The 18901-nt window shown below is 42.7% G+C and overlaps 1 protein-coding gene across 2 annotated transcripts in view; it reads right to left on the bottom strand.

Moving 5' to 3' along the window:
• pde10a (phosphodiesterase 10A) overlaps positions 1–18602 on the bottom strand; it is a 45201-nt gene extending 26599 nt beyond the window's left edge. For both annotated transcript variants that reach the window (XM_073482044.1, XM_073482045.1), the window contains exons 1-2: positions 18425–18602; positions 5820–5951 (exon numbers count right to left, since the gene is read on the bottom strand). In XM_073482044.1, the coding sequence (XP_073338145.1) occupies positions 5820–5951; positions 18425–18488 (196 nt within the window). In that variant the 5' untranslated portion in view covers positions 18489–18602. The remainder of the gene's footprint in view (positions 1–5819; positions 5952–18424) is intronic.
• Positions 18603–18901: the final 299 nt, after the last annotated feature.

The raw sequence follows: 18901 nt of genomic DNA, 5'->3' as shown, positions 1-18901 counted from the left end.
ACACAAAGTCTGCAGTTCACACATAAGCACAAAGGTCTCTGGTGAACTGATGGCGATAAATGATTTGAGGAAGCACACAGAGAATATCAACAGCCTCGGGCTAAAGCCTTTCACCGGGGAAAAATCCCCCAGTCAGCTGGGTCTAATGTGCACAACACTTGATGGGCGTTCTATTGATCTGCTGCCACAGACACACACCCACACACACACACAATCACACACACACACGGGACGGTCAGCTATAGCAGTGACTCAGCAGTCAACATGTGTCGACCCAGTCCTGCATCAACCTGCAGCTCCCTGTTTACCTCCACTTGTGTCTCTGTTTAAGTGTGTGCTCTTTAAGCAGAGATATCAATGAGACTTCCTGTTTAAAAAAGCTCTGAGTAACAGTCATGTGGTTGTTGTAATTTTTGGGAAGCTATCATCGACTTGAACTTTCCAGCATTCAGATGATACTTTTGTGTGTGAAATGACTTGTTAAGAACAAAAACGTTTCTGTTGGCCACACCAGCAAATTTAAACTGCTTTTTCCACCCAGTATTTTAAACAGTATCCACTGAGCGCTGTGTGGGGCAACCTCCCTCCTCCCTCCTCCCTCCTGATGGAAAGCCCTGCAGGTGAGACAGCGCTTATCACAGTGGTGGGATATGAGGTTCTGCTACACAAGCGCATCTTTGTCTGTTTGCCACTGCCATCCAAACACATCTGAGACACAGTATCAGCTGCTTCACAGCTCGGCCCAACTCTTGCCCTCTGGAGCCCAGGCAAGAAAGACTTCTTCCACAAACGTCTATATTTTTATTCAAACATGGAGTCTGATTTGTCAGGGACAATCAACATTTTATTATTACTCAAATTCCAAGTATCTGTTTTACAGCCTCTTACGAGTGTGAGCTGCGTTTCTGTTTTTGTAATTAGAAAAGGGAATTAATATGTGAGAATGTCAATGTCAAAATAAAATACAATTATCAACAGAATGGGAATAAAAAGCCATTTTGACATTATGTTGTCTAAGTCTATGTATTGTGATGTTGCGATGTACTGAAGTTAGCATGCTAACCAGCCAGTTCTGCCAGTTCCGGTCCAAAGCTACTTTGCAAGCAGTACACTAACACTCCCCTGGTCCTCGAGCTAAGAGTCTCGATCGCTAGCTGCAAGGCTAACTGACCTAACTAGCTAAGGGCAGCTACAGTTAGCGGTTACTCTGGTGATATACTGCCATCTATTCATTTTGAGCATGATTTTGACAGAAAGCCAATTCTTACATGTTGCACCTATAAGGATTTGGACAAAACAAGGCATCTAAAGCCTGACCTGAGCTTTGCAAACATTAAATGGCTATTTTTCACTATTTTCTGACATTGATTGAACAAAATGAACAGATAATTCAGCAATAAAAATAAAAGAAAATAAAAATAAGTTAGTTGCAGTTCAAGTTCAGATATAATCTAATTTAGAGAGATAATATTGAATCTAAACTATGCTTCCTTGTTCACAAATTGAGGTAATGAGGGACTATGTGAGAAGAATAAATTCAACGCAAAACGTGAAAAAATAATAAAATAAAAATAAATTAAAAAAGTATGAGCATTGCATATTGTTAAAATTATAGCAATGATAATAGACATGTACACCATGCGGACTTTATCAACCACTCTGTATGAGCAGAAGTTGTGAAGGTCTGACAGACAGCCACAGTTACATATTCACTGTGTGTGGTGTGTGGTGTGTGTGTGTGTGTGTGTGTGTGTGTGTGTGCACTGCAGCAGGCACAGACGAGTAACGAGGGGCCTCTGGACGGGAGCAGCAGAGGGATTTATTAATTACCCCATGACAGCGTGTGGTGTGAAGTAAACATTGCCAGTGGGACAGTGGTCGAGAGAGGTGTGATGGTCAAATGACATCAGCAGGGGATTCTGGGAAATAGTGTTCAGAAAGAGGCCAAAGTGCTCTGTGACACACCGAATCTGCCTTCACAGCTGAACTTGATACATTAATACTAAATACTACAGAGCAAGAAGGAGAGCAACACAAGGAAAGTATATCACCATATAATATAATATCACCACTCAGCAGATTCAACGCAGTAACAAGTGTGCAAATGCAAAGGCTAGAAGTGGAACAAAAGGCTGTAACACAACCTTTGCACAAACACACCCTCACACACACTTGCGTGTATGTGTACAGACAGACTGATCTATGTTATCCAGTGCAGCTCATCACATGATAAGTGAGAACGGGACAGGCTGCAGGGACTGCTTCCAGGAAGCAGCGGTTATCTCAGTGACGATCACATGATGACAGGACCTGCTGCTGCTGCTGCTGCTGCACTCGGAAAGGATATAAGATCAATCTGATCTCTCAAAAGTATCACTACAGGACACAGAAATACATCAAGAGCTACTTTGAGCATAAAAATATATCCAGGAAAAGTCCAGCGTCTTTCAAATAAATGGAGTAAAGTGTCAAATAAATCTACAAGTCAGATCATCCCAACACAGTGACCATTCAACCAGTGAGATGAACCAGAAATTAGACAGTGCTCGTCATTTGAGTGGATACAGCCGCTGAGAGGCTTCAGAGTGGTGCTTAAGTGTCTGCTCACACTGGTCTGACACAGGAAGTGGACTTACGTTACTGATGTGATGTAAAGATCAACACAAAAAGAGACACGGGGCATAATGAGAGAGCTGTCAGGCTTATTACTCACGTTCACACCCCGAGTCTGGTTGCCTCATGAGCCCATCTTCACAGACCTAGTGGCTGAACATTGCTCAACACTTAACCGTCCAATTTGTAAGAAGGTTGATTTTTGAGTTTCATTCCCAACGTGTCAAATACTGACTCTTTGGGATGAGTGTTGAGCTGGGAATGAGACTAAAAAGTAACACCTTGGTTTAGACCAACTAAGCAAGCCCAGTGTGAGTCTGGTGTGGTCAATACAGAATACATAAAGGTCATTTTAATAATATTTTACATGACAGTCAAAACTGCAAGGTGGAAATATGTCTACTGTGGGTAACTGTTACAGCTCTAAACACTCAGCACCAGATCATCATAGAACTGTAGTAGTAGTGTACAAATGTACAGTAAAGCTGCATATAGCTCCATAAGCTACATTCAAACTAACATCCACACCAAAATAACAACAATTCCAAATTAACGTTGGTGATAGGGAGAGAAAAATCCCAAAACTCTTACATGATCAAAATCCCAGAAATAGATGCACTCTGGTGGTGGTCCAGTGGTCCCTATCTCTCTATTCCAAGAAATATCTATTGCACCCACGGTCCATATTGATGTTGGCTCCATCAGCCATTCACTGACAATGACTTTTAAAAGAGAAAAAGTGTCTGCTCTTGTAGCAGAGCAGCATATTGCATATCTACATGTGACCTACAGTGTATTCATCAGTAGATGATGGTACTAGAGGTACGCAGGTGGGTAACTTTGGCAAATGCTTTTTACATACAACTAGATGTTTGAGTGGTTTTCATGTCAACGTGGCAAAAGCTGCAGTTTGTTTCTGACATTTTCTCTAAAAATAAAAAAAATAATTGAATAAACTTGTTGACTGAGTAAAACTGTACTGTACTAATGCTCATGTTTACTGTGCTGTATCGTTTTCCACTGGTCCTGGTCCTCCACTGTGTTTCATCATCCAACGTATGGATGCCGGTAACCATTTCACCAGGAGCTTTAGGTCTATCAGGGGATCACTAACATAGTTTGTCAGAGCACTTAGACTGTTTTATACTACCTTCCAGGCAGCCAGCGGTTAACAAGCAACATGAGAACAAACTCTGAAATTCAAAACTTGCTTGAATCCATGTGAATGAAGATTAATGTCTACTTTTGATTTTTGTTATTTTTGTTACAATTTTCCAGTAATGAAGTTCATAGGCCTGTCAAAATAACTATGTATTGCTGGATGATGAATTGTCCACAAATATTTACAACAAAGACCATTTTATGCCACTAATATAATTGGAAATGTAAAAGCCCTTTCAAAGAGCGATGAATTTTTTATTTTTTGATATTCAGACACTGGAAATTGAATGTTGAAAAAATCAAACTATGTGTAGTAAAAAAATCACACAACCATAACAATAAATAAAATGTAAAAAAACAAAACAAACTTGTCTGTGTACGATAAGTCGAAAAAACATAATCAGCACTTTTGAGTTTCTGCTCAGTGATAACATTGACTTTGTTTACTGCGATGAGGTGCCAGACTCAAATTCTTTCCTGCCGTACTGAAATAAATGGTAGCCAGTGGCTGAATAGAGAGGTCAAAACTAGTGCTGTCACAACACTGGAACTCCTAACTTCAATACAATAACATACTGACACCATGTTTGGCACCGCAGGGAGAAACTTACATACATAAACATTTTGTAACGATCATCCAATCCAAAATTATTGGGATTCAGGATATAATCCCAATTATCATCAAAATGGCTTAAAACTTAAAAGGGCATAGCCATTTCACTCACATTTTTCTTTTTCAATATGACAAGGCTCATGTGCCATGTGTTCCCAACATCATCTAAGTTTATTTATTCGTTTGGGCGCATGTGTTAGCTCGCTGTCTGAGGGAAAAGTGAAAAAATGAGTATTTTAAACTGTTAAACAATCAGAATTTTTCGCAGTAAACAAAATTACTACTTAAATTACTGAGTCTTCGCAAAGCATGGGAAAACCTTGACCCTTTTCACTCTAGGAGTTTTGTTTCATGACTCATATGATAACTGAAGACAAAAAAAAACATTGAAACATTGAAACATTAGCTGAAAGTTTTTCGCCTTTCTGCTCTGCGATGAAGTTTGGTGAATCAGCGCTCGGCCCTGCACAGGCTCTGAACTGAGCGAAATCAGTTATTCCTACTTGGCGCCGGTGAGAAGGATTAACATGAAGGTCTCTATTTGGTACCTGTCAACCTAAACACACACGGACACACACATACGTACATACTGTACACAGGAAATGGTTTCACATGCAGGCTCAGACTCCAGAAATCAACGTCTGCATGGCAGCAGTGAACACGACTGTCTGTACATGAAGTAGAAAGCAGCTCCAAAATGTGACAAATCCATCCTCCGCCAGTTTCCCCCTTCACTTCAACACACCCACACCCTGAGCCAGCACTACCCCCCTCACCACCACCACCACCACCATCCCTACCCCTCCCCTGGGCCCCCTTCAGCCGGCTGCATGTCTCTGGAGGTCGCCTCTGACGTCAGCAGCTCGACTGGGCCGAGTGCCAGCCCTGTGGGCCCTTGATGGATGCGGTTGGTCTGAGAAACAGTCCGCTGTGTGTGGAGCGCACGGCACAGACTCAACTCGGCCCGCTCAAACACATCTAATGACCCGTAAACACCCGACAGGCCCGCTCCCTCTGCCTCTCTTCTGTCTATCACACACACTGACGATTGAAGGAGACACATGTGAAGATGAGTGATTTGTACTGCAAATGGCCGGGATAATAAACACAAGCCGCAGAGGAACACTCTGGTTATTCTCTGGTCTTAAAGAGAAAAAGGTTTCAGTTGTTCAGAGCCTGACGTGGCTGCAGATATTCAGGGCAGCCCGTATTTGTGGTTTACTAGTCGGGAACTCTTACGGGATTATGTGAGCAAAAAAAGAACAAACATTTAACCAAAGCAAAATATTACAACTCTACGTCAATATACTGAAATCCGCTGATCCGATCATTATGTCACGGTGATCCAGAGTGCTGCAGCATGTTTGTGTGTGTGTGTGTTCCCATGTTTGTCCCTGTGTGTCTGTGTGTGTTTGTGTGTGTGTGGGTATACCTGCAGGCCTGCTGCTGGTCTTCCTCTTCAGCCATCTGTCCAACGTCTCTGCACTCACGCTCTCCAACACAAAGTCGTCCAGCATCTGCGGGTGCAGGGAGAGGTAGGCCTTCACTTTCTCATCTGTCAAGCCTGAAAACACAGAAACAGGACGTCTTTTAGATTGCACAACTTCATTCCTGAGAAAGTAAAAAGGAATTAAAAAAAATAACGCTGAGAAATCGTGGAAATGCTAGAAACACGAGATACAAGAGGATGGGAATCAAAGGCGCACAGTGTTCCCGACAGCCACCCAAACAAATGCACAGAGTGGAGACGAGCGAAGGTCATCTCGCTCTCTTTACTCTGAGGTGAGAGCGGCGGCAGCAGCAGCAGCAGCAGCAGCAGCAGCAGTGCCTGGGTTCTAGCTAAAGCTGATAGCCGGGCTAGCTCACTTATGTTTACTGTAAAGCTGCGTCTCCAGGGATAGGAGCCCCCAACAGAGGCAGCAGGATAAAGGAGGACTCGATTGTGCTTAATAGGCAATTAGGTTCTTGAGAGCTCGCTAAGTGCTGCTGTTTACTGTCTTTGTTGTCAGGGAAAAAAGCCATTTGCCAGACCATTGTGAGGGAAAGTTGTTTTTAATACACCCGCTGGCGTCTGAGAGGCCGCCGTGATCCCCTCGGAAACCATCATGTTTAGGTCACTCGCGCAAATGGAGTGTGCGTCTGAGACAAAGACTTGTAACTGAGACGTCATCTCGTCATGAGACCTCGAACTCAACGCTGACATTAGAGGCAATCAAAAGTAATTCTTCCAAGAAAAGAAAAACAGATCCTATACAGCAGTGCTGATAAATTTAGATTTGTGGTATGGTGCTGGGTAATTGTGTCTGTTATCAGATAATAAAAGAAAGAGCGTTGTTGTATTTAGACAGCCCTGATCATTTTTTTATACCGCTTTCTCACGAAATGCCTGGTTATCAGCAGCATCTGTGTAGACTCCCTTCAAGTATGAATCACAGGAGGACATGCAGCTGGAAGGCATGTGTTCTGCTGTCAGACACACAAACACACACGCGGAATGAAAATATCACTAAGTGGGGCTGTCTGTCTGAAATCCTGTACGACACCAGGGTGGTGGATGACCTGTACGAGGGAGGGCGGCGTGGGCTTTGACAGTTGTGTCAGATGATGCAGGAGCTCGAAGCATCCACTTCAGCTGCAGGTATCTCCTGCATGTCCATGAAGAGTGTTTAAGACTCGCATTTGATAAATAAGCTTTAATTTGATTTGATTTTAGAATCAAAGTGCTCCTGACTCTGGTAAACAGTCTGCTGCTATCTGCGACCTTTGATCTATTCCCCCAGAACAAATCATTTGATCTTCACTTACGATGGATCATCTGCTGTGTGTGGGTGTGTGTGTGTGTGTGTGTGTGTAGGTCGAGCAGGCTTGTGGTTGCAGGCAAATAAGGCAAACAGAGGTGGGGGTGGGGGTGGGGTGGGGGGAGTTTGGGGGATGGAGGACGCTGCGGTCTGACGCTGTCCAGACACGAGACACAGATCTTCAGGAGCGGAACGCCTCACGAGACTCCTGGCCAGCTCTGACGCACATCGGCAGAATACGGCTTAATAAATCAGAGAAAGGAGGCGGGGGGGGATTGAAGTGAGCTGCAGGGGACAGAGAGACACACAGGGAGGAGTAAAACGGGAGCGCTGCAAAAGACCCCGACGACTTTGTCCTATTTGAAACACAAAGGAGGTACTGTGATTAGTGACACTACAAAAAAAACTGAAAAGACAAGGACGCTGTATCAATTTATGAATACAACTTTTGTGTCGACGGGGCTCTGAAAAATTATTTAGCTATCATATGTGTGCACATGAACAAAAATAGTCAAATGTTCTATTTCCACAGGGCAAAAACAAAATGCACTACAGTGATTAAAAATTTGCAGTGGGTACATAACGGTTGATATAATGGAGTTCTGGCTAAGACCCTGTGCTTAAAATTGCTGACCCACACTAGGAAAAACTGAAAAAAAAACGGGGACTTAGTGGCAAAGAAAGAGCGAACCTTGGCTGCCTAGAACAGCCACTGTTTATTTGTGACCCCTATTTCAACCCTTAACCTTTGTTTTGGCAGATATTGCGGTACAAGAATGTGAAAGTTACAGTTTTTATTGACATCACAAGAGGACAGAGCTCAATATACTTCTCAGCTAATCAGTGTCAGGCCGGTTATTGCTTAAGGCTCAGCATATTCTATATTTCTGTTACTGTCAACAAGTCACATGAAAAGACCAAAAGCAACAAATCTGTCTGTGGAATCTAAAAACAGGTTACAATAAAAAAATAAATAAAAGACTCATACATTATCTAACAGCTGGGCACTGTGGTCTTTATCAAACATTAATCAGACAGGAGTATATAGCACATTTTTTGGGGACTATTTTCAGCTGCGTATTAATACACACTCAGTGCTCTGATGATTTCAGGCAGCAGGACCGTGTTTCTGGGATTGATTTAAACAAATTCACGGTGGATAAATGGGTCGAGCACAGGAGATTGGGGTTCATGTCCCATGTGGAACTTGTTGATATACTGTAGTATCAGCTTATTATTTTTAACTTAGTTGACTTCTTATTCTTTTTTTATTTTCTGTTTCTGTTTGGTTAGGTTTGGGGCCCTGACACACCAAACTGACATCAAAGAACTAGTGGCACTTTAACACACTGCAAAGACTACAGCGGATGGTCAGCTAGCTTGCACGTCCTGCACCTGGGTAAGAGGAAAAAGCTCTCCATACCACCAGGTAGAGGTAGTCTGTGATCATCATTCAACAAGGGAAACTGGAAGACTCAGGACCGCAGATGTACAAACTGCAATCGTTATGGAAAAGCAGCAGAAAAGTGGCAAATGGCACTTGTGAAGAGGCGTAGGCGAATAAATAGAGAAACAGTGATAACTGGTGAACTCGTTGATGCTACAGTGACAGCCTCAAAGAGCTTTCCCTTTTCTGTTTTTCTTCTCGTGCACTGATTCGCTTATCTGAACAATCAATCAGAAGGATTTTTCTCATCGACATGCTCCCCCGCCAATTCTACTCGCTCAGTCAGCTGCCAAGGGCCGGCAAAAGCTGACCAGTGACGACAGTGCGGGACAGATGGCAAAAACTAGGGCCACGGACGCTAACCAACAACCCGGACATTGGTTAGGTAAAAGAGAAGATTATGATTTCAGTTAAAATCAAGCCACGGTGTCAAAAACACATATTAGGGAGACTACTTACTCCCATGTACGTATTTTCCCATCTTTTTACACAAGCCGCAAAGCGATGACATCAGAAAAATCACAAAAACGTGATTGGTCAGCTGAAATGATGGTCCTGGAGCAGCACTGATTATGATGTTGTAGAAACAACACCAAAATGGCAATATAGGATCATTCCACCCGACATATTCTTCAAAACTATATTAACGGAAGCATTCAAGGGTCGACTTCCTCTTCAGTAAATATAAGAGCAAAGATGTTTGAAAATGTTAAATCAATTTTACACATTTTCATTCCTTCAGTGACTGGCGGCAGTTTAAGCTGCGTGTGCATCACATTTAGTTCAGGTGAACTCCAGATAAATGAATTTATCTGTACTGGTTAAGAAGAAGAAATCACTGGTTATTGGAAAAAGTCAGAAATGTAAATATCGTCAATCTCTATTAAAGAGCTGTGGAAAAAGATGCCAGAGGAATGACTGGTTTGACCCAACAGCCACTTTATTGCAGCATGATGGTGATTGATGGCACTTTTTTTTTTCTCAACATTCCTGCTACTTTCTGTCGACCTTACAGACTTTCCCTCTGATTCCTTCACAAATCTTTCGAGCCACGGCTCAACATAATGCGACCGCAGTGACACTCAGAGCTGTGGGATATGCGTCAGTGTCCTGGGCCTGTGACTGCGACGGCTAATCAAAGGTGCAGCCAGATCTGTCCCACATGCTGTGGTCCAGAATGGTTAACCCCACTGGGAACCACATGTGCTCACTCAATCAGGAGAGAGAGGGAGAGACTGCTGTGGGAGACGCAACGGCTTGGTCACTGGTTCGACCAGAGTTTTTGCTTTTATTTTGTCAAACCTCAATTAAATTTCCCTTTCCCCCGTGGCCAGCACTGCTGAAAACAATGTGGTCATCAAGATAAGCACTAAATGTTTTTAATTTATCGACTTGGAGAATTATCTGGGCCAATATTCAGCTTTTTCTTTTTTTTTTATCGGTTTCTGTGTTTTTTTGTACGATTGCAATATAAAATAAATTCATTTAAAATGCACTAATTTGGCCCACCTGAAACACTGTCTTATTGGTTACACGTCTCTATGTAACTGTACTTAAGTACATTTTAGTTATCAGTCTCCTGGATGACTAATAATCAGTATTGTTGTTGGTCACTTCACATAATAAACACAACGTCTGGCACGTCGAACACAAACATGCAGACAAAACTGTCATGGTTTTGTTTTTTGGTTATTTCATGTTTTATTTTGTGGTTACATCCTCTTGTGTCTTCCCTCCTGTGTTCCTGGTGCTCCTGTCCTGTCTGATCCCCTCACCCCACACCTGTCACACATCAGTCTGTTCCCAGTGTCTCTCCACCTGCACCTCATCCCCTCATTAGCTCTTTTTGTATTTAAGCCTGTGTTGTTCCCTCACTTGTTGTTGGTTTGTCTGTTCTTGTCCTTGCGTCAGTCCTGTTTTTTAGTCCGCATGTCTGACGGTCCTTGTGTGTTCCCTATGTTCCGGATTTGTTCCTCATGGTTTTTTGGTTTGGTTTGTATTACATGGTACTTTCCTTTGACTGCTTTTGTTGTTGCCAGTTTCTGTTGCCTGCCCTCTTGTTACTTGGATTTTTGCACTTTATCAGCATTGAAGCTCGCTTTTTTGCCTGTGTGTGTGTTGTGTGTGGGTCCATTCTATGTAACTGTGACAAAAACATCTGAATCTTCATCATCTAACAGGCTCTTTTTAGACTCGTAACATTTGAAGTTCTTCAAAATCTTTAGCCAGCGTAAAAATTATGGTATTCAGATTAAAAGTGCTACTATCTTAATGTTAAAATAATAAAAGATAAGTAAGTCTTGCATTCAATTGCTACTAAAGTAAAAGACCAGAAGTATTATCGACAAAATGTACTTAAACTATCAAAAGTAAAAGTGCTCGCCTGCAGAAAAATGTCCCCAGTGACTGATTTATTATTACGTATGACTCCCTCCAAAGGTCACAAGATAAATCTGGGAGGTGGTGAGATGATTAATAGAGTAGGAAAGAAGACAAAACAAAGCTTTGCTTTACTCATTTGTATTCCAAATCTTTGCTTCTTTGTGAAAATTTGGGCCCCAGACTTAGTCTTTAAATGAAACCATCTGAAAGGTCTAAAGGGAAAATCTCTCCAGACGTGAATCATGACAAGGGGCTCTCACTAGACACTACTTTTTGTCAGCCAAAAAGGTTGAGAACCACTGGATCTGTCTCTCACAATGACTTGTATTTTATACATCAATCATGTTTTTGGTAGTGGAGTTAAAAGTACCCTGAAATGTAGCATAAAACAGAAATACTCATGCAAAGTTTGTTCGTACAACTACAAATTACCTTAAAATTATACTAAGTTGCTTCTCACCTCTGTGCTTAAATGAGTCAAACATTCATTGAGACAAACGTATAGGCGGGAGGCCATGTGTTGTGCAGCATGTTTGTGAGTGGCTGCAGCCCAGTTGGCAGAGATTTTGGTGCCTGACTCAGACTTGGGCTTCCTGTGTAAAAACTGAAGCCTGAGTTCATGCAGTGAGGTATTGTTGCATAACACTTATCTTGACTTCAGCTCACCACACCCTGGGACTGGGGAGGGAAGGCCAAACCCGTCGCAGTCCATCTGGGTCTCACATCCACTGCGTTTACGGCACGGGCTGGGCATCTATACATGTGTGTCGGCACCAGTTTGTGGTGTTAATATGGAATTTCAGGCATCAAAACATCCTGAAAAAAGCTTCCAAATAGTAAATCGTTGGGAGTTACGTTCTAAGTTTATGAGCGTTTTTATGAAGGAAATCAATTAGGCACGGTCTGCTTTTATATGGAAAAGTAAATGGCTTGTAGAGATACTCCAAGTAATTCACTGCATCGTATAATAAAATGTGCTTTTAATAAATATTTCTTCACGCAGCAACTTTAAAGAACTGAAACAAGCATCAGCATTGAAACCTGATAGAGTCGGTTGTGATGGGATATCATACACAATCACAAGTCACAACAAGAAACTTTGTGTGTCAACATCTATCAGTGGCACATAAGAGGGAACGCCTTAGAGTATTTCTGATGCTACATCTCTTCATAGGAAGCGCCTTCCGAGAATGGGACAAGAAGAAGGGAAGGCCTCATTTCTCTCTATGTAACCGCACGTCTGTCCCTGTTATACCATTTACATTTGGTTTGATTCAAGTCTGCACAACCTCTCTGTTTCTGTTTTGATGCCACACCATGCTTTATATCATCACTTCAGTCTTACTTCTGAGAGCTGAGGAACAGAGATGGTGACTGCAACGGACGTCATCAGCAGTGGGTCCACTTCCTCTTTTAAGTTGGAGGATTCTATTTTGAAATCTGAATTTCTCAACACAAGCGTCAGCAAGGAGAGAAAACTCACATAGTAAGGTTTCCTTTTGCGCCTAAAGCAGTGCTGTAAGGATCTCACAGTCATTTCGGTGAAACTATGAGTCTTTATGATCGGTTGATCTGTCAATTTTTCTTTTTTTTTTCTCTTTTGATTCATTGAATAATCTTTTTTGTCCATTTTGTGTTAGTAAAAAACTCAAAGAATGTTCACCTCCAGTGGTTGAACTTCTCATCCCATGGCTGTGATGTCTGGGTGTTGACCAGGATGTTGTCACATCAATGTTGGATGTGGTTACAGGTGCAACAGAGCGCAATTCGGAACTCACGCATCCGTCACTGATACTGGGGCTTGATGTTGAGTTACCGAAATGGAGCCCAGAACTGGTGGACTCGGTGGGTGGTGCCCCCATGTTTGAAAGAAATGCAGCGAAATAGCCCTTTGGATGGTAGATAAAACAGGGTACAGTGCCATCTCTTTACTATAAATATACCACGACTTTCTGTGTTCTATTATACCCATAACAATAACATTATTAATTAATAGTAAATGTATGATTAATTAAACTGAAGTAAATAGTTATTTTACTTTTAACAAACAATGGAATACTGTATATTTTTCAAACAGTTGTAAAGGTTAATGAACATCAATTGCAACTTTATATTGACCATCCACATATTGTTTATAGATGAACTGCACAGTATTTATTAACCATTTACAAAGTATTATAAACATCAGCTGCAACTTTACAATAAACACTTGTTTAATAAATGTTTATAAAGCATTGGATTGTTTGTTAACAGTGAGATGACTATTAAAGTTTAAGTCACCATAAATTTAACATTTATTAATGAAGTGTTACCTATTTTTTCATAAACTGCAGTGGTGATTAAAATAAACTTTTCCATGATAATCATAACATCTAATTAGATCGAATAGAAGAATATAGAATAGAATAGAATATATTTGATGTGTAAATGTGAATGGTCCATAAGCGTCCCACAGCACTGAGCATATTTCAGAAACGTTTGCCCTGAATCAAGCCTGTCAGGTTCACTCAGGTAAAACTCTTTCCCCACAATAGACATTACACAACATGGGGTGAGGGCTGTTTAACAAGGCTTCTCAACTGAGAGAAAGATGACGAGGCATTGACTTATCTGGAGGACAGGTGGTTAATGTAGTTGAGGGCAAAGGTGTAAATCACATGGGGAACAGGGGGGACGCGACCCCACCATCCTGGGAAAGGTATGACTCAATATCACTGTAAACACAACTATGTAATTTCAATAATATTAAGAGGAGTCACTCTTTATGTTTGGTTGGTGTTTGCTAGCGAGCCACAGTAACCTTAACCAGTGTTTGCAGTAAGACATGTAGTTTTCCTCAGCTGGCAGGGGGACAAAGTGTTTGTTAGAAGAGTTACTTTTGGTGCCTTTCTCAGTAACTGCTCTTGAGAAAATTTTATGTAGCTGTCTCATCCAAAGTTGATATTAGACCATGGTTAAGGGTGATGTGTGACTTCATTTGACTTTGGTTGTTATTTGGGTTACAAGTCATTAATGTAGAAAAGGTCAAAAATGGATACAATTGGTTTTTTGCTTAAATCCTGCAAGAATTAGAGAAAAGTGCAAACTCTGTCAAGTAATGTGAGGATTGATTGATTGAATCCTTGCTATCAAAGATTGCAAATTCCTGGAGGGACTGCCAAAACAAAGTATTGCTTTAATAGAAACAATCAACTCACATATGCATATCTAAAGAGCTGTTAAAAACAACAACCAGCTCCATCTTATCTTCATCTCTCATCTCTATTCCCCATGTAACAGTAAGCAATCTGTGAGACGGTGCCTGAAACAGGAGTGAACGTGTGTCTCCGGCGTTCCTGTCGGACGATGTCGAGTGGCGGCAGAGGCTGACCCCGGCAGTGCCGATGTTTAGCGAGCAAGATGTTCCTCCTCTGCAACACATAGATGAAAAATGCACATGAGAGAAAAAGGGAAAAGACCACTTCTCTCGAAGCGCACTCCTTCTGGCAGAGAGTCAAGGGCAAGCTGCCAAGGTACTACTTTTCACTTTCCTGACATGAGGCTGAGGCAGGAAAGGGGAGGGAGGAGGGGGAGGGCCGCGGGGTGCGTGCGTCAGCAGGTCCGCCTGGGACTCCCTTGCCAGGAGGTGGGAAGAGCATGTGGTTCTTATCTTATCTATGGGAGGGCTGGAGCACGGCGTCCAACGCTGACATTCAGTTCGCGGCAGAGAGGGAGAAAAAAGAGGCAGCGCCAGAGATGAAAACGCTTTAACTCCTCTCCCACCGCTCACCTCATTTATTCATTGAGCCTGTGCCGGTGAACCTGAGTATGTGTGTGTCCGTTTGCAGGTGAACACACACACACACACACACACACACACACACATATATATATATATATATATATATACACTCCTGCCACATTCCACAGCAGTCAAGGGTGAGGTGACCGGTGCGGCTAAATCAATACAAGCAGTCAGTGAAAGGTGTCAAATGAAGAAATCGCTGTTTCACCCTGGACTTTAACTGCAGTCCCATCACTTCTAGAGACACGCCCCCACATGGAGCAAACAAACACCGCTGCACAAACATGCAAGCTCACACCTCATGCTGGAGAGAGAGAGAGGGAGAGAGAGGGAGATTTCCATGGAAATGTAATTTGCATTATTTCCACTTCCATGGTCCAGGTCATGAGACGTAAAGGCTAAGGGCTATAAATGGCAAACTGAGATGTAGATAAGGCATGTCCCTTGATCCACAGTCTAACAGTGTGGTCACGGGCAAGCAGCAACACTCTTGACTGCAGCTGCAGGCACACAGCAGGCCAACCTTCACCTTCAAGTTACAAACACAAAACTTTCTTGTGCATTTCCCCTCAGTGAAAGGAAACTGAACGGCAGCCAGAGGTGGTAGATCACGCTGCCGACAACAGCGACCTGCAGTCGCTACCTCGGAGTCAGCATCTCAACCGACCTGGTGGTTTGATGTAACGCTGCCCAAACCCTCCTCCTCCTCCTCCTCCTCCTTCATCCCCAGAGCCACATCACTGATCAGGGGTCATGTTCCCCGCTCCACATCTGGACTGATGCTGAACTCTGCAGCCGCTCTGCAGAGGAGCCAGTGGGGACCTGGTGTAATGAGAACCACAGATCCTTGCGTCTTCTCCGCTGCCGCGTTCTTTTATGAGCCTTGACACGAGGACAAGTTGTAAAGAAATCTAACATGCATGTGGCCTTTTCCCATCAACTCAGATACCAACCCCGGCGACGAGCCGACGAGGGGGGTCAACGGACGCCTTGAGGAGAATGTCATCTGTTTCTTTCGCCGCTCAGATCGTGTACTGTGCCCTGGCGCCGATCCAGTCCTGCACGGATCTCGAAAAGGGGGTTCAAACTGCGTAACAAGCTCATTTTCTTTGGCTTGAATTTCCTGAGAGTTTAAATAAACACAGAAGACAAATCACACCGCTCTCAGCCCAATCTGGAATTACTTAGCCATTCAAATTTTGAATTTAATTTTCATGTTCCAATCATATCAAGCGGTATATGTTTTGATATATTCAGTGACTGTGCTGAGAGAGAAGTCCTCGCTCAGAGAGAGAGAGAGAGAGAGAGAGAGAGGGCATGCGGAGGGGCAGGAAATGTCCAGCGTGAGCACTTCCTGCCTGACAATGCAGCCTTCTTCACTGAGTTAAGCAATTCGTCGACAACCAATTGGGTTTTGAAAAATTCCTAAGAGATCACATTAGGGCTGACCCAGACTGACCTCTGATGCCGACCAGAACCATCCACAAAACACACACGTAAGGATGTAGATTTTCACGCAAGGTGAGGCTACAAACAGCTATAATATCCCAGAATTATGGCAGCAACCAGGGAGTGAATGAGCCGGCATGATGTCTCTCCAGGGAGGACTGGATTTGCTGGAGGGTCCTGTAACCTGTCCCCCTTCAGAGAGGGCAAAAAATAATAGGAGGATAAACATGCCAGTGAAAAAAGCCCTCCACTCCTCTGTGTTGGATGCATTTAAAGTCATCTTTCACATGTTTAAAGGAGCAGTATGGAGAATTTTTAATCAGAAGAGAAAGATCTTCATGACTGGATTTTTTATGCCTAAACAAACTAAATAAACAAACTCTCTTCGCTTTCATGACTGAATGAACTGAATAAACAAACTGACCTCAACACAACTTCGTACTGTTTTGCTTTATTTATATGTGGCGGACCCTGCCACCTTTCTAGCTTCAAACAGTGTTCTGGGGACCTTATTTTCCTCTGAGAACAGCTTGTTTATTCAGTGTTCAATGTTTCTGTGTGTGTATTATTATCTCATTAATACTGTAAATATTAAAATTCTGACTTGGACTTTATCTCCAAAACCACATAGTGCCCCTTTAATATTTGCATAGAGCAGTTTATGTCCAGTAAATGATGCAGAGCAGATAGGCGTGTATTCTAGTTCGGAAATGTTCATGTGTCATAAAGCCTCGGATAAAGTCTAATCAAATTACTGCCTGATCTCACATCGGTCACAGGAAACATACAGCGAGAAGGCAAATAGTGAGTCAAGTTAATCCTACATTTAACCCAGATTTACTGACAGCTGTAGCGTTTGAAAAAATAAATAAAAGAGCAGCATAAATGTGAGCTACGATACTCACACGTAATGAATTCGAGCTGAAATTTGATGAACTTTTTATTGAAAACTTTGAAGAGACAGCTGAATGTTACTACAGTAGATGTTACTTCACTCGACTCTGACAGCTGTTGTTTCGTAAACCCAAAAAAGTGTGGAAGCTTTGAGAAATCTGACATTCTTGTCCTTTTTTGGTCAGCACGAGGAGGACGGGATACCTACATACTGTACCTCAATAATACATTCCATGACTGCAGTTTACTGCTATGTGTGTATTTTGGCGTCCCTCACTCAGTTAGTATCCCAGGCCCCTGAACTGCTAACTTGTTATTACAGGGTCGCCACTGCAGGTCACTTGAGGTGCCACTGAAACAACTGGAGCCACTGACATGAGTTATTCATGTTACACACAGAGAGTTACGATCGCAGACAGGAAAAAATTACAACTATCCCCAAAAAAGAAGAAGTTCCCACAAAGATTTAGAAGCAGATAAAATGCCAAAATATGCAACGAGGGCTGTAAATTCACCACTGAAATAAAAAGAGCTTATTATGGGTGTGGATATTTCCTGGAGTGATTTACTAATGCAAACTTTTTGCACATTTTTTCCTACATTTTATTATGATTAATAATAAAAAATAATGTTAAATTGAGTATTACATCTGCCTCTGGCACTTAAAATCATATTGGAGTCAAAAAGCTAACATAAAAGCCACTATCATATTTTCTTAGTTTATTATTTTATGATTATCAGTAGCTATGGGATTATTTGAATAAATATGAAAATCACGAGTTATCATAAAATAAGAATAAAGCCTTTGTATTCTGTTAGTAGTAATGTCAACCATAAGCTCACATTATTACAAGAGTATTTTTAAGATTTGTGTTCCTGAAGCAGATTCTTCACTTTCTCTCCTCACTCCGGCTCAGGCTGCAGACTTGGCTCCGCGCTCTGATGCCATGTCTCACTGCAGCACCGCTCGCTGTCCCCTCCATGACGGACCGGACCGACTCCAACAGACGAGATGGGAGCCTTAATGACCTTAATTTAATTCAAACGAGACTACGCTACATTTTCCAACAATTGCAGTCCTGCCCGGTCTCCCCTCCACTGAAGTCCCCACCCATCGAGATCAGCTATCAATCTGTCATTCATAAAGTTGGGAAGACACATGGGCGAATAACGTCCGCCAGCACGACTGAAAGGCTCAAGATTTTCACGTTTTGGGTAAACCTAAGCGATGTTTTTTTGTTTTAATCTTTCAAAAGTGTTGGTTTTTTAAAAAAAATACCTACTTGCACCCAGGAAACAGTCCGTTAACCTTCTGAAACAGCTTGTTGAAGACGGACCATCTTCCATTTCGGATTGTGAGCGCAAAAGCAGAGAGGAGCCACGGAGAAAAGTGCGCCTCTGCAGCTGCAACTTGGTGCGTCTGGGCAAAACCCAAAACTATTCCAGTACGCGTTGACTTGATGGTGTCCTCAATGCTTCAGGCTGTGCACGGTTTAGGAAGGGCAAGAAGAGCAGTGTGTGCTGCCCTCCTCCTCCTCCTCCTCCACCTCCTCCGCCTCCACCACCACCACCAGCGCTATGACCCAGCACCGCTGGCCGAGGTGTAGCTACAGTCGGCCCGCCTCCTCGGCGTGGTGGCTCCGTTGTGGATGTGCAGCAGCACCAGACTGGGGGAGCAGAGACGACGACGCATAGACACAGAGAGATGGGAGTCAACACACACACACACACACACACACACACACACACACACACACACA

This window comes from Pagrus major, chromosome 15 (assembly GCF_040436345.1).
Source record: "Pagrus major chromosome 15, Pma_NU_1.0".
NCBI classification, from domain to species: domain Eukaryota; kingdom Metazoa; phylum Chordata; class Actinopteri; order Spariformes; family Sparidae; genus Pagrus; species Pagrus major.
This window is presented reverse-complemented; position numbering and strand designations above follow the sequence as displayed.